Here is a 15,367-nt window from a genome sequence, read left to right on the forward strand (position 1 = left end):
TCAAATAAAGACGACTTAGATCCATTTTTTTTTTAAGCTCTGAATATAGGAAATAAGCAGCTGACCTAAGGGAAAAAAAAAGATCAAAGAAGACCATGTTACATCTGATAACACCAGCTATTTTTATGTCAATGCTGATTATGCTACTGATAGATTATGAACATGGAACTATGAGAAGATATAATAAATAAAATACCATGCTCACCCAACAGGACTTGCTTAAAGAAAATGACCATTTGTATTATTTTCAAACCAAAACAGCAAATAAGACCTGTCAATTAATATAGCACCAAAAACTACTTAATCAAAAGAATTCTTCACATAAGCCAATCACTACAATGCAATATATTCCTGAAATGGTAGGAAATTTTCATTATATAAAAGTATATAAGAATACTGGATACAAGTTTGCTTAATCATATAACAAATAAAAATAACCACTTCCTAGGGAGCATTCAAAATTTAAAGACTTGATGCACTGATTAGCCATTTTATGTCTTAACTATAATAATACACTTCCAAAACGAGCAGTACTAAAGCGTTGATTTTGTCAGTGGCTCCACTGAATCTACAAATTATGGTAAGATCAAAATTGAAAATTTAATTCCAATGTACAGTTAATCACCCATGCCAGTTTTATAATGAAGCCCTATTTAAAAATTCTAAGTCCTCAAAAAAAAAAAAAGTGTAAAGCAGAGACATTACTTTGCCAACAAAGGTCCATAGTCAAAGTTATGGTTTTTCCAGTGGTCATGTATGAATGTGAGAGTTGTACTATAAAGAAAGCTGAGTGCCAAAGAATTGATGTTTTTGAACTGTGATGTTATAGAAAATTCTTGAGTCTTCCTTGGACTGCAAGGAGATCCAACCAAATTCATCCTAAAGGAAATCAGTCCTGAACATTCATTGGAAGAAGGACTGATGCTGAAGCTGAAGCTCCAATACTTTGGCCACCTGATGCTGGGAAAGAGTAAAGGCAGGAGGAGAAGGGGACAACAGAGGATGAGATGTTTGGATGGCATCACCAATTCAATGGCCACGAGTTTGAGCAAGCTCCGGGAGTTGGTGATGGACAGGGAGGCCTGGCGTGCTGCAGGCCACGGAGTGGCAAAGAGTCACACACGACTGAGCGACTGAACTGAACTGCACTGAAGTCCTCAAATAATGCCATGAAATTTCTGTGGAGCAGAATTCAGTAAACAATATACATGAGGGTACATCTCCTGATTAAGACACAGGCACCATGGCACATATATCCTGCTCATCAGCCACAGATTACTTACTTCATGGGTTGCAAACTGGTCTTTGACTTCTTCCACATCATCAGAAATGTCATCCTGCTCCTGAAAAGTGTCCTCGGCAGAAAGCAACCAGGTCAGCACTTCCTCCAGTGCTATCTGATAGTTGTCCAGATCCATGTCAACCTCCGTGGCAGTGCTGGGGGTCTCAGCTCGGGGACTCTCTTGCTCCTCCTCTGGTGCCGAGCTCTATAGAAACAAATCCAAGAAAATCCACAAGCATCGTGAAGACAGAAGGTATTCAACAAAGGCACACCGGATGGAGACCCAAGGTAAACACCACTGTGTCTTAAGGCATCCGTTGGATTCTCAGGAGCTGGGTGAGCAATGCTGTGAACTAGTCAGAAAGCATTTATTCATGCCAAGGTGGCAAAGAGTACAAAAGCTGTATCACTCGTGGATTCGATACTCAGATATACTCTAATATAGCTGTTATTGTTCAGTTGCCAACTCCTGTCTGACTCTTCGCGACCCCATGGACTGCAGCACACCAGGCTTCCCTGTCCTTCACTATCTCCCAGAGTATACAGTTGGGAAGAGACAAATAACCCACATGAATCACTTCTGAACAAAAATAAAAAGGCTCTTGACAAAGTTATAAATTCCATGGGTCTGACAAGGGATGCTATTTGAATTCATCAAGGGATAGAACAGGAAGTTTCACAGAGAATCTGGAACATGCTGGACCTTGAAAGGGTAGATGTCAATTAGGGTAGAGAGCAATTAGAACCCTTGTTAAATTGCTTTTACTGAATAGCATTTTAGCATTGCATTTTAGACACTAAAAGACAGCCATACGTATACAGGCTATTGTACTGATGACATTTTTCTGAGGCAGTAACCCTCTAGTTTACTAGCTGGGTTTTTTTCTTTTTTTTTTTAAGAGCCTGTGGAGTAAGTTATTCCAAGCTCCTTCTAAGCAATGGAGTATTTTCTTATATACTTCAGAATTGTATAACCAAACTAACCACCTATCTCATTCACAAGTTCCCTTCCAGAGCAAAGTTCTTTAAAATTTGCCTACAGCCTGTCTCTACCTTTTCACCTCTCATCCACAGTTTTCATGTATCTGAAACACACAAAAATGTACAAAAAACAACATAAGGAAAGCCCATGTATTTAACAACTATGTTTTTTAACACTCCCTTTCATGCTGATCAGGTATTGGTCCCTCCCACACACCTGGAAAGTATTTTGCCACTGTTACCAATAAACTTCTCAATGATAAATCCATTCTTCTAGCATCATCCTTAGAAGGATCATGTAATGACCACAAAACTAGAACATTTTTTATCATCACAGTGCTAGAACAACATACATAATCCAGAACTGTTTAAAGCAAAGCCAGAAGTCTGGTCACCTTCTGATTCTTAAGCTCTCAGTGGCATTCTATACATCTGACCTGTCCCCGCCCTCTCGAAGTTCTCCTTCCGCTGCTTTAATACCACCACCTTGGTTTTTCTCCTAGTTCAAAAGCATTTGCCAACATGTAAGTAATGCAGCTCCTCAAAAGTAAGTCCCAGGCCCTTTTTTAATTCTCTTTATGTACTTTGCCTGCATGGCTTCATCCATTGCTATTAGATTTCAAGAACCATCTATTAACATATCCTATTACCTTTATATTTCTCATCCCAAACTCCTATGTCCCACCTTCCTTAACATTTCCACTTCAATTTTTCATAGGCATATCAAACCTTGTCAATATTTAAACCCTTCATTTTTTTCCCCCAAACCTCTCTTGGCTTCCCATTTCAGTAAATGGCTCCTCCATGCACTTAACTAACTCCTCCAGCTAAAATCCAGGGGGCCAGACGTGGTTCCTTTTTTTCTTTCCCCTCCTACATTTAATATGGATAAGCAATTCCTACCTTCAAAGTTTACCTCAAACCCATCCAGGTCTTTGTATCTTCACAACTGTCATTTGACCTCAGGACTACAACAGCCTGATCACCAGTGTCTTCAGCTCCCTGTTACTATCCAAACTTCTACCTCCACCATCCACTTCTCACAGAGCAGCGGGAATGATGTTTGGAAAATGCAATTATATCCTAAGACTTCCCTGCTTAAAATCTTCCACTGCTTTCTTAATGCTCTTAAGATACAATTGAAAATTCTTAACATAGTTTATAAAAATACTGTGGCAGCAAGAAACAGAGTGAGTGAGTGTGTGTGTGTGTAGGGCCGGATTTCAATTAGGTTAATCAGGGAAGTCTTCTCTGAAAAAGTTCCATTGAAACTGGGGAAAGACGGGAAGCTTGCCATGCAAACAGTGGGTGGAGGAGCGTTTCATGGAGATCAGCCCACAGGTACAAGAATCTGGGGGAAGGAGAGGAGAAGTCTCCCATGACTGGAGTGCACTGGCCTGAGATGAGTTGGGGCAGGGGGCTGGGCCTTGTAAACTACAAGCGGAGATGAGGTCTTTAATAAGTATGAGAGCTGGAACAGAAAGTAAACACACCCCAAGATACTTTGAAGGAAGAAACCAAAGGGACCCGGTAAATGACATGCAGGAGCTAAACACAATCAGTGAGCCCATAGATGAAACACTGGATAATTAGGAGAGAGATGATGCCAAAGAGAGAGAAGGAAAAATGAGTTAAGTTCTGGACCTAAAACTCTGACACTGGGAAGCCAGAATAATCCTGGAGGTCATTTAGTACCAAACCTCCATATTCTAATGAAGATACCCAAGAACTAGGAAAGTTAGTGACCAGCTAAAGGTTATTAAGATAGGCACTAGGGTCTATGAGGTGGAAAATGGAAGGCGTTATCTAAATGCCAAGTGTTCAGAAGGTATTCATTCAAACACAAGAGGAGATGTTTGACTGAGAGATCAATTTCAAGAGAAATTCAGGAATTATTTACTGACCACCTAATGCTCTAAGCACATGTCTGTAGAAGGAGAAAGAGAGGAAGGCGGGCTATCAGCACTCATTGAAAAGTAGAAGATAGCAAGACAGGTCAAAGAGTAGATGATTTACAACTTGACCACATCATATTCCTTCCATTAACTTAATTCAGCTTCTATGGCATTAATGAAAGCATGCAGATGAAGAGTTTAATGTCAATACACTGCTCTTTTTTATTATTCAGTTATCCATATAACATGTATCTGGGCTTCCCTGGTAGCTCAGACAGTAAAAGAAGCCACCTGGTATGCAGGAAATCTGGGTTCAGTCCCTTGGTTGGGAACACACCCTGGAGAGGGGAATGGGAATCCACTCAGTATTCTTGCCTGGAGAATCCATGGACAGAGGAGCCTGGTGGGCTGCAGTCTATGGGGTCATAAAGAGTCAGACACTCTTTATGTCTGAGCAACTAACACATACACTCACATATACATACACACACATATCTATAGTCTTTCTAAAATTCTTTTCCCAGTTAGATTGTCAGTGAATATTGAGCAGAGTTCCCTGTGCTAGACAGTAGGTTATCCATTTTAAACACAGCAGTGTGTGGACATGTCAATCGCAAACTCCCTAATATACTTGCTCTTAATCAAACAGCATGTTACGCAAAAGCATGATCATCCTAGGCCCTAACTCCGGCCTTGCTATGTGAAACATATATTTTCCCTTTTAAAAAGTAAAATCAGTAAAGTTGTGGTTTTCCATTACATGCACATGATGGTGACAGATGCTAACTGATAAACTGAAGCTCTGATGCTGAGAAATCAAGATCCTCTCAGTCAAGGAAAAAACCCTCAGAACTATCTTACCTAGTACCTTACAAAAAACAAATACGGCAAGTCAAATATATTAATAAAAATTTACCTGTACTTGTATGTTAATTTCTCCCTCTTCACATTCTTTCTTATATTTCCTTGGAAGTGTTTCTACCTCACGAATGGCATCTATGGTGACTTGCTGAGGGAGCACTTCAAACAAAGATGTTAAATACATAATTATGGATTTCTTGTCAGGAAGCTGAACTGCGACATCTAAAAGTGAAAGAAAATAAGAACCAGCTTAAATTAGATGTCCAAAGTATGTGAACTGCTCAATATTAGGCATAAAATAACTGTCCTTAGTGCCCATAAACAATACTAGTATACTATCTTTGCAATACCACAGCTTGGTAACTTTCTTATAATATATGAGACACAGGTAAAGATGATTACCTATGGATTTTTGTGCAATATCCCATTCCTTAAAAATCTTCCCTTACAGTTTCCCCCACAAGGCTAAAAGATAAGCTACCATTTAAGGTAATGTCACAGATTTCATTCATATTATGAAAATAAGTCTAGACTTCAGTCTTGCAACATTCTTAGGTAAAGTTTTCACATCATATATAAGAAGCTCGTTCATACAAAAAGCACATTTTAATGAAATGAACCAAACACTAAATTGTTTGTCTAATAATTTTGTTTTCCAAAAACGCTAAATCTTATGCTGGTATTTATTAACTATTCTCCAGTGATGTAATTAAATTTCCTCCTGAAGGATCCTAGAAACTGTTAAGCACAAAAGTATTATGTCTATAATAAAAACTCTTGTACCATATTTCAAAAGGAAAAACACTTCCTTAACTCTCACAATTCTTTCTACAAAGAAAAAAAACAACAACAACAGACAAACAAACAAATACTGCTTTTCAAGTATTCAAAATTGTAAAGCAAAACCAAGGTTGAAATTAAACACTGAACAATACCTTCAGGATCTAATAGCTTTTCAATTCCCAAATAAGTTTGAGCCTTGCTGAAGGCATGTTCAAGTCTCTCAATTGGGGACATATCGACAACTCTATCCCAGCTGAAGAGATCAGGTCTGAAATTAGCATGCAAATAAAATTCAGTGATGATGAAATATGTGATGAAAAAGTTGTTACTGTTATAATCATATACATTTCAGTTTTTTACTTGTTTATTTGTGAATGTAAATTTAAAAGTTTGTCTTTTATATCCCCAAAGTTTGTCAAATATATAATACTTTATAAAATATAAATATGGACATGACAGGTAAAACATTCTAAGATTTTTGTATTGGTTAAATATGCTGTTAAAATTTTGGAGCAGCCACTGAATGACTAGAAATGGTATAATATTTCCCAAATAGTGAAAGAAAAAAAAAAAGGAGGGAGAACCTACAAGAAGACAAGAAGAAAAAGTAATAAAAATGAGCTCGAAATAAAGTTAAGAATGAACTTCTGTAAATACATCAGTTATCACAATAATGTTAATGGACTAAAATCTCTGATTAAAAGACCAAGATTAGCAGAATAGAAAACCCAGCTCTAATCCCTTCACAGGATATTTCTAAGGCGAAAATCCCTAAGAGAATTTCCATCCACCCCGTTCCATAGAGCTATTGTTTAGTATTTCATGTCTATCGTGATTTTCTTTTAATCCCACAAATTGGACATGATTGTCACCCTAACTGCTTACAAGTTGATCATTTTCTTTGAGCTCTATCTGCTCTTGCACCTTGGACCGGCCTACCCTTCTGAGATTTGCCTCGCTCACCCCAACCCCCAGTTCCCTCTCTGACTCCGTCTCCTGTTACACCCCTTACTCACACCGCTGCACCCAAGGACCTCCCACATGCCAGGTAATTCCTCTCATGTTGCGTAATAGGTTTTTATTCAGCAATATTTACCACTTCTATAGGCTACACAACTCACATTTCCATTTTTTAAAAATTGCCTGCTTCCCTCTATTTGAACATTAATTCCAAGAAGGAGGACTGGGATTTTTGTTTGCTTTTTATCTCTGTTCTACGTCCTGTGCCCAGCACACAGAAGCTACTCCATACATATCTGTTCAATCAAGCAATAGATAGAAAAATGTTTTAGCTACAATTCAAGTTTTCTGACAGCATCTCTTAACCAACTAGAAACAGAGGACAACCTCCTTAAACTGATAAAGGAGATGAAGAAGACTAGGTTTTTTTTAATCAGATAAAAGGTATATAAAAAAAAATACAGCAAATAGCACAGCTATGGTAAAACATTAAAGAACAAGACATTCTGCCTCAGTACTACCAATTTAGATCAACATTGTATTGAAGAACAAGGCATAAATGAAGGGGAAAGAGAAGAGGAGAGAAAGAGAGAGGAAGGGAGGGAAGCAGAAAATAAATGATTATAATTCACGGTCATGAAAAAAACCTACAGTAATAAAATAAAACCTACAATAACAAATTCAAAATTTATCAGAATTTAACAGTCTTCTAGCTATAAGCCATAGAAAAGTCAACTGCATTTTTATATATCAATAAAGAACATACAGGAAATAAAACTTGAGACAATAAATAATTTACAAGAGGGATAAAACACATAACAAATTTTGCTGTTCACAATTAAATTCTTGCTGCATCTGGAACTTATTTGGGATATGGTGATGCAGGAATCCAACTCATCCGTTTCCACTTATTCCACACCATCTATCAATCTGCAGCACTGGCTCATCTGCAGACCAGAATGGAGCTATTTCTGAGCTATTTATTCCCTTAGGTTGAACTACATGAAACTGCCATTCTTACGTGTCAAAAACAGTCAAATATTGGCAATTTCTTATGCTTCAGCTTATTATTACATTGTATTTTATTTGTAGTGCTACATAGTCTCAATTAATACAGCTTCATAACTAGTCTTGCTTTCTGTTTGGAAAGTACTTCGGCCTGTCTCTTTTTCAAGAATGAAGTGGCTCCTTTTGATCCTTTGGCTTTTTATTATAGAATCAGACTCTGATCACAAGTTTCATGAAAAAAAAATCATTATTTTCAATTGGGGTTGCACTAAATTCATAGAGTTTTTTCCTTTAAGCAGAAGGCTGAAAAGTATCACAGTTCTTTGTGTATATTATTGGTGTAGTGCAGAATGAGTGTGCTTGAACTATGTGAATTATTTTACATTTTTTAACTTATAAATACGTACAAGAAATCAGGGATGTTGTACACTGTGGCATTTAAGTCCTATGGAAACAAAATGTGATGGGTGGTTTTTTTTTCCCGTGATGTTTCTTTTTTTTTTTATGTTTTCAGAGAGCATGTACAGAGGAGAGAGGCGGTGGTTGGAAGGGACTCTAGGAAGGAGTGGACAGGAGTAGGGAGAGACAGGAAGGATGTACAGATGTGTACAAAGCTGCACAGCTAAGAAGAGTCGCATCTCACTTATGCCGGTGGAGCACGGCATTGAAGGCGAGCCCATCTGCCCAGCTGGTGGTGAAGTTGAGGACGTTGACCTGACTGTACGGCCTCGTGGACTGGCGCACCCAGCTCAGCAGGATCTTCTCGCTGTTGGTCTGCTGCAGGGCTGACATGATATCCTTCATGACATCTTTCACCTGTTTCAAATGAAACAACGCCTGCCAATAACTTCACGTAGTGACGAGAATCAAGTCCCTGAATAAGGAATGCTATACCCATGAACCGCTGGGCCAGGCCAATGGTATTCATTTTATTTCAAAACTTTCCTTTAAACACTGGAAACATAAAAGCATTTTAACAGTGATGACTTTGATTCAGAGGTGGTTTTAACATCACCTTTACGTATCATGGCATTTTCTATACCTTAGCAATACTTTTAATACATTTGGTTACAGTGAACATTAATTTCATAGCCACAAAAAATATTTTAAAACTATACAGTTACAAACATCTTTTAATAGGAGGAAAACTCAATTTTGATTTTCTACAGAAATCAGAAAGAAGGGAAGAATTTGGTTGACTATGAAATCCAAGAATGAATTGCATTTCCTGATGGCAGTAACAATTAAAATCTAGAAATAATATTTTATGTTATTATTCTAAATTAATACATATGTTTTAAGGAAGTGTTCAAATAATGATGTGGACATAAAAAAAACACACAAGAGCCAACTTAAAGGGGTTTATAAAATAAATAATGATAGTGAAAGATCATAACCTACTAAAGGAGTAAAAATCCATCAGTATGCACAGATATATAAATGAATAGACAGATAGATACAGAGAAACAAGACACAAGGGAAAGCTCTTCCTCACAAGTGGAAAGATAATTAACAAATGTAGAAGAAATGATGAAATGAGAAAATCACTTTGCCAAGCACCATAATAATAACTGATGGCTCAGTGGTAAAGAATCCGCTTGCCAATGCAGAAGACATTGGTTCAGTCTGGGTCGGAAGGATCCCCTAGAAAAGGAAATGTAACTCCAGAATTTTTGCCTTGGAAATCCTATAGAGAGAGGAGCCTGCCGGCTACAGTCCATGGAGTCACAGAAGAGTTGGACATGACTTAGCGGCTAAACAAAAACAACAAGAACTACGAATGGATCTTAAAAATAATGGACAAAAGTTTAATAAGTAGCTGAATATTTACAAAGTCTCAAAGTATATCTCCACAAGATACTTTTTAATAACAAAGGGCAGTCACCTTACAGTGGAGACACTGGCAGAGTTCACCTTACCCAAATGATGAGTTAATACAGCCAGAAAAAAAAAAACAGACAGCATGTGCTTCATGATATGGTGTATAAAGAAAAATTCAACATCATTCTTGTGACATTTGTCCCACAAATGAATAACCTAAATCTAACCATGAGAAAATATCAGTCAAACCCACATGAAAGAACATTCTACAAAATAACTATTCAGTACTCTTCAAAAACGTCAATATCATGAAGTGCAAAGAAATACTCAGAAATTATGCCTGAATAAAGATGACTAAAAAGAAAAGACAAAAGAATGTAATGAATAATCCTGTATTCTTTTCTCTAGACAATATTATTGGGGCTATTGACAAAATTTCCATCAGATCTCTATATCGCATAATTGTTTTGTTTCAATATTATCTTCCTGATTTTAATAATTATATACTATTTGTTAGGGCATAGTATAATATTTGTATAATGATTAATATTAGCAGCATAAATATTATAATAATATATAATATATAAATAATATATTTTTTGCTGGATCATGGAAAAAGCAAGAGAGTTCCAGAAAAACATCTATTTCTGCTTTATTGACTACGCCAAAGCCTTTGACTGTGTGGATCACAATAAACTGTGGAAAATTCTGAAGGAGATGGGCATAACAGACCACCTGACCTGCCTCTTGAGAAACCTGTATGCAGGTCAGGAAGCAATAGTTAGAACTGGACAGGGAACAACAGACTGGTTCTAAATAGGAAAAGGAGTACGTCAAGGCTGTATATTGTCACCCTGCTTATTTAACTTATATGCAGAGTACATCACGAGAAATGCTGGGCTGGAAGAAGCACAAGCTGGAATCAAGATTGCCAGGAGAAATATCAATAACCTCAGATATGCAGATGACACCACCCTTATGGCAGAAAGTGAAGAGGAACTAAAAAGCCTCTTGATGAAAAGTAAAAGAGGAGAGTGAAAAAGTTGGCTTAAAGCTCAACATTCAGAAAACTAAGATCATGGCATCTGTCCCCATCACTTCATGGCAAATAGATGGGGAAACGGTGAAAATAGTGTCAGACTTTATTTTTTGGGCTCCAAAATCACTGCAGATGGTGATTGCAGCCATGAAATTAAAAGACACTTACTCCTTGTTAGGAAAGTTATGACCAACCTAGGCAGCATATTAAAAAGCAGAGACATTACTTTGCCAACAAAGATCTGTCTGGTCAAGGATATGGTTTTTCCAGTGGTCATGTATGGATGTGAGAGTTGGACTGTGAGGAAAGCTGAGCGCCGGAAAATTGATGCTTGTGAACTATGGTGTTGGAGAAGACTCTTGAGAGTCCCTTGGACTGTAAGGAGATCCAACCAGTCCATCCTAAAGGAGATCAGTCCTGGGTGTTCATTGGAAGGACTGATGCTGAAGCTGAAACTTCAGTACTTTGGCCACCTCATGCGAAGAGTAGACTCATTGGAAAAGACCCTGATGCTGGGAGGGGTTGGGGGCAGGAGGAGAAGGGGATGACAGAGGATGAGATGGCTGGATGGCATCACCGACTCAATGGGCATGAGTTTGAGTAAACTCCGGAAGTTGGTGATGGACAGGGAGGCCTGGAGTGCTGTGATTCATGGGGTCACAAAGAGTCGGACACAACTGAACGACTGAACCGAACTGAACTGAAATATTATGTATTCAACATTTTATATTATCTTAATATATTATAGTTAAATGAGAGAACTTCTTGTTTTTAGAGAAGTAATTTGCTTTTACAAAATACACACTTAACTATTTAGTGAAAGAGGGACAGAGAGAGAGAAAACACAAACATACAAATAGCTGTTAACATTTGGAAAATCTGAGTGAAAGGTATCCAGGAATTCTTTGAGTTATTTTTGCAATGCTTTGATAAGTCCGGTATTTTTAAAATTTAATATTTAAAAAATACTTTTTCTCTATACCAGGAAAATAGAGCAGTTTGTCAAGCTTTTCATTCCAAATAAGTTGAATTATATCCTTTCTCCAAATTCGTATGTTGAAATCCTAAACCCCAAGCACCTCACCATAGGGATGTATTTAGAAATAGAAATCTGTAAAGAAGTAGTTAACGTAAAATGAGATCACATGGGTTAGCCCTAATCCAGTATGACTGGTATCTTGGAATAAGCAAAGGAGATTAAGACACAGACATACACAGACCACAGGAGGAGACAAGAAGGGAGCCACCTACCAGTAAAGGAGAAGAAATCAACCTTGCTGACACCTGGATCTCCAATTTCTAGCCTCCAAAATTGTGAAAAAACAAATTTCTATTGTTGAAGCCACCCAGTTTGTGGCACCCTGTGGCAACTCTAAGAAACCAATACACCTATGATCCATTTCCAATTCCTATTAAGAAGTAATTGAGAATGTCCCCACCTGCCAGTGCAAAATGATGCTCCAAAGTAATCCTAAAGTCAGTTTGTGATTTCCATCTACAATGTCCGTTCCTCCTATATTCACTAAATCCACCTAGTAAAACGAAAAAATAACTTTTAAGACAATTTTTCTACAGAAACCCAGGTTTTTGTTTAAGCACATTTGGACAACAATATAAGTAAATGGTAAGAAAAATTTCACTTTAGAGTGTCAGGTAAACCTAAGTCACAACAATGTATTACTTAAACAAAAGATCAATAAAGTAATCACAAAAAAGCACAACTACTCCTTCACTCATAGAGAAGGTTCAATACTTCTCATATGAAAAATGTTTCCAAAAATTGGTTGACACCGGTGCCCAGAGCAGGTGGCTGGTTTCGTAATAAATCATCCCGATGGCATCAAAGAACCCCTGAAGTCACATGACAAACTTACATTGTTCTGATGTAAAACCTGCAGCACTCTGTTGACATTATTTAAAGAGTGCACCCTTGTGGAGCCACGTTCTTTTGGCTGGAAAGCAAAACACAAAAGCAAATGAGACAGAATCCCCCCATATTGCTGTCAGTGACTGACACTGAGATGCACATGGAACAGCAGCTGAGCCTACAGATCCCCTCTGCGCCAGGAGCCCAGGCTGGGTTCTCAGGCCGCCACGGAGGCCAGCGTTGACAGAATGCAAATCCTCCCACAAATAGCATCCTGAGACAGTAGTTCTTTAGTATGCCTGAACACTGGAATTCGCTAGGGATCTTCCCAAGATGCCAATGCTATGTCCAATCCCACTCCCTATGATTGTGTTTTAGTGTAGTCTGGTTTGGGAATTTGTACAAGATTTCCCTGGTGATTCTAAGGTACAAACAATCTTGGGAACCAATGCTCCACCAGGGAGAAAGCTTCTTCTGTCTCAATTGGGCTGAAGGCAGAGAGATTTAGAAGTTATGTCACCTCTACCTGCACTAGTGTTGATTGAGCAGAGAGGATTCAGAGGTGCTATACCAGGCTCCAGATAGCATTACGAGGACCCGCTGGGAAGACTGGAATTGCCAGGGAGACCTGGGAGGCTTCTGTCTGCCTCACTGGCCAGGGAATCTTATCTAAGAAAGGGATCAGCTTCTCCAGCAGGTGCCTACCCACCATCTGGTGCAAAGGGTAGAGTGTAACACCCCACACTCTAGCAAGAAAGAAATTCATCTTCAGAAGTGCATCTCTCTATACCTTTTATAGTAATTCTACGTCTAGTGTCAAAGTCTATACCCATAAAATGCATCCTCTTCATTGGCAAAGTTATTTCTTTGTGAGTATTAGCTACCGTGCACATAAAGTAATAGAGTTAGATTTGATGATGAAACAAACATGAAGATAATACTGAAAGTCTGAATAAAAATAGACATCATGTTTTAATAACTTTTTTTAACCATTTGTTAAATAACATTAAGCATATTTGTCTCTACTTTCCACTATTCAGAATATCATACCTTCTTAAATATCCATCCTTCTTTGTAATTCTCTACTGCCTGAGAGCAATAAAAATAAAAAGTAATTTTTTGGATAAAAACACAGTCTTTGATAAAGCCTAAACATAGCTCCATCAAAAAATTCATTAAAACCCTTTTTTTATGTTCCTATATCAGCCTTTACATTGTAAGGACCCCCAGAGGGTCTTCAGGTATCAGCAATAAGAGACACACCATTAGACTGGTTCTTGAAAACATCTCTCACCAGTGAAGTTCCCGTGAGGCCCTCTAGAAGATCCAATAGCTTCCTTCCATCCTTGAGGTCTGTAAACATATCACTGATGGGTGGTTTTCCACTCTATAAAAGAAAAGTACAATATCAGCAGCAGAAATTTCACACATAAATTGTAATTTTTTTTTCCAGTTACAAGTTTGTGTGATCAGTGGACAATACAAATTTGCCTTGGATGGAAAAAAAATTCCAAAGAACTTCGAATTCTATAACAAATGATGTAAGCTGAAAGATATAAACTGCATTATTTCTTAGAAAAGGAGCAAATAAAACTGTGGTTAATGTCAATATGCTTTGACTATGGTAAATATGGTTGACCACTGAACAACACAGTTTAAATCCTACAGGTCCACTTACAGGTGGATTTTTTTTTTTTTTTTTTTTTAGTAAGAAATACTACAATATTATATGATCCGTGGTTGGTTGAATTCACCGATGTGGAACTGGGAGAGGAGAAAGCTAATTAAATTATTTGTGGGTTTTCAACTCTGTAGCATCGGCAGCTATAATACCCCATGCTGTTCAAGAGTCCAGTGTATTCCTGAGAAGGAAGAGGTGTTAAAAATATAAATAAGCATAGAGCACCTGGGTGCAGAGACCAAAGAAAACAGCGGATTCTTATTTCAGCTCTACACTTTACATTCACAGTATAACCGTGGCGTTCGCTATTTCCATTATGGAAGCAGGTCATGTCGTCATCAATTTCAGCTCTCCAATTTCACTCTCAGGCGCCTAGTCTGTGCTTGGTCTGTATTTCTAGCTACTAACTGCTGAAAGATTAGGATATTTTTGGCTCTGTGTCTAAACTCAGTATGAGTCCTATATTTTAAATGACAAAACTTACATAATTTCTAAACTCTTTGTTTCTGATGTCGTTAGTTGCTCAGTCGTGTTAGACTCTTTGCAACCCCATGGACTGTAGCCTGCGAGGCTCCTCTGTCCATGGGGTTTTCCAGGCGAGAATACTGAGTAGGGTGCCATTTCCCACTCTCGGGGATCTTCCCCACCCAGGGATCAAAGCTGTCTCCTGCGCTGAAGGCAGAGTCTTTACCATTGGGCCATCAGAGACGCATGACGTTCCCCTGATGAATGTCTGATGCCAGAAAATCCAAACTCATTCACAAATAGACCTTGTCTGTGTGTGACATCATAGTTGTATGCAACAGGACAATTACTCATGGAAAATCTCAGTATGACCATTAACTAAGTAGTGAACCTAAATCACCAACTTAACTGTCTTCTAAATCCCGGGTTATTATAAAAAAAATTAAAAAATTAATATTAGGTGAAAAAGTTATGAAGCACAGTATAATAAATGTTGCATAATTATGTTGAGTCAAATTATTCTCTTCCAACATGAAATCTCCAGAGATTAACAGTCTTAGTTCCTATCAGTAATAAAGGTATTTTATAACCATTAATTATTGTATCTTCATTATTCTTCACTTTAAAAAACATGAAATCATATGAAACAGAATTATACTGAGCTTGAAATGGATAAGCAGGAAGGAAACCATTCTCAAGTTTCCTAAAACTTTGCATTTTCCCT

General features: G+C 37.9%; 1 protein-coding gene across 5 annotated transcripts in view; it reads right to left on the bottom strand.

Annotated features, from left to right (window-relative positions):
* The window catches only part of UTRN (utrophin), a 546,437-nt gene that overhangs the window by 405,541 nt on the left and 125,529 nt on the right, over positions 1-15,367 (bottom strand). For all 5 annotated transcript variants that reach the window (XM_070461578.1, XM_070461576.1, XM_070461579.1 and 2 more), the window contains 7 exons: positions 13,792-13,884; positions 12,505-12,582; positions 12,070-12,162; positions 8,414-8,586; positions 5,955-6,070; positions 5,075-5,241; positions 1,284-1,487 (listed from right to left, as the gene is read on the bottom strand). In XM_070461578.1, coding sequence (XP_070317679.1) covers positions 1,284-1,487; positions 5,075-5,241; positions 5,955-6,070; positions 8,414-8,586; positions 12,070-12,162; positions 12,505-12,582; positions 13,792-13,884 — 924 coding nt within the window. The remainder of the gene's footprint in view (positions 1-1,283; positions 1,488-5,074; positions 5,242-5,954; positions 6,071-8,413; positions 8,587-12,069; positions 12,163-12,504; positions 12,583-13,791; positions 13,885-15,367) is intronic.

This window comes from Odocoileus virginianus, chromosome 34, assembly GCF_023699985.2.
Source record: "Odocoileus virginianus isolate 20LAN1187 ecotype Illinois chromosome 34, Ovbor_1.2, whole genome shotgun sequence".
Taxonomy (NCBI): Eukaryota; Metazoa; Chordata; class Mammalia; order Artiodactyla; family Cervidae; genus Odocoileus; species Odocoileus virginianus.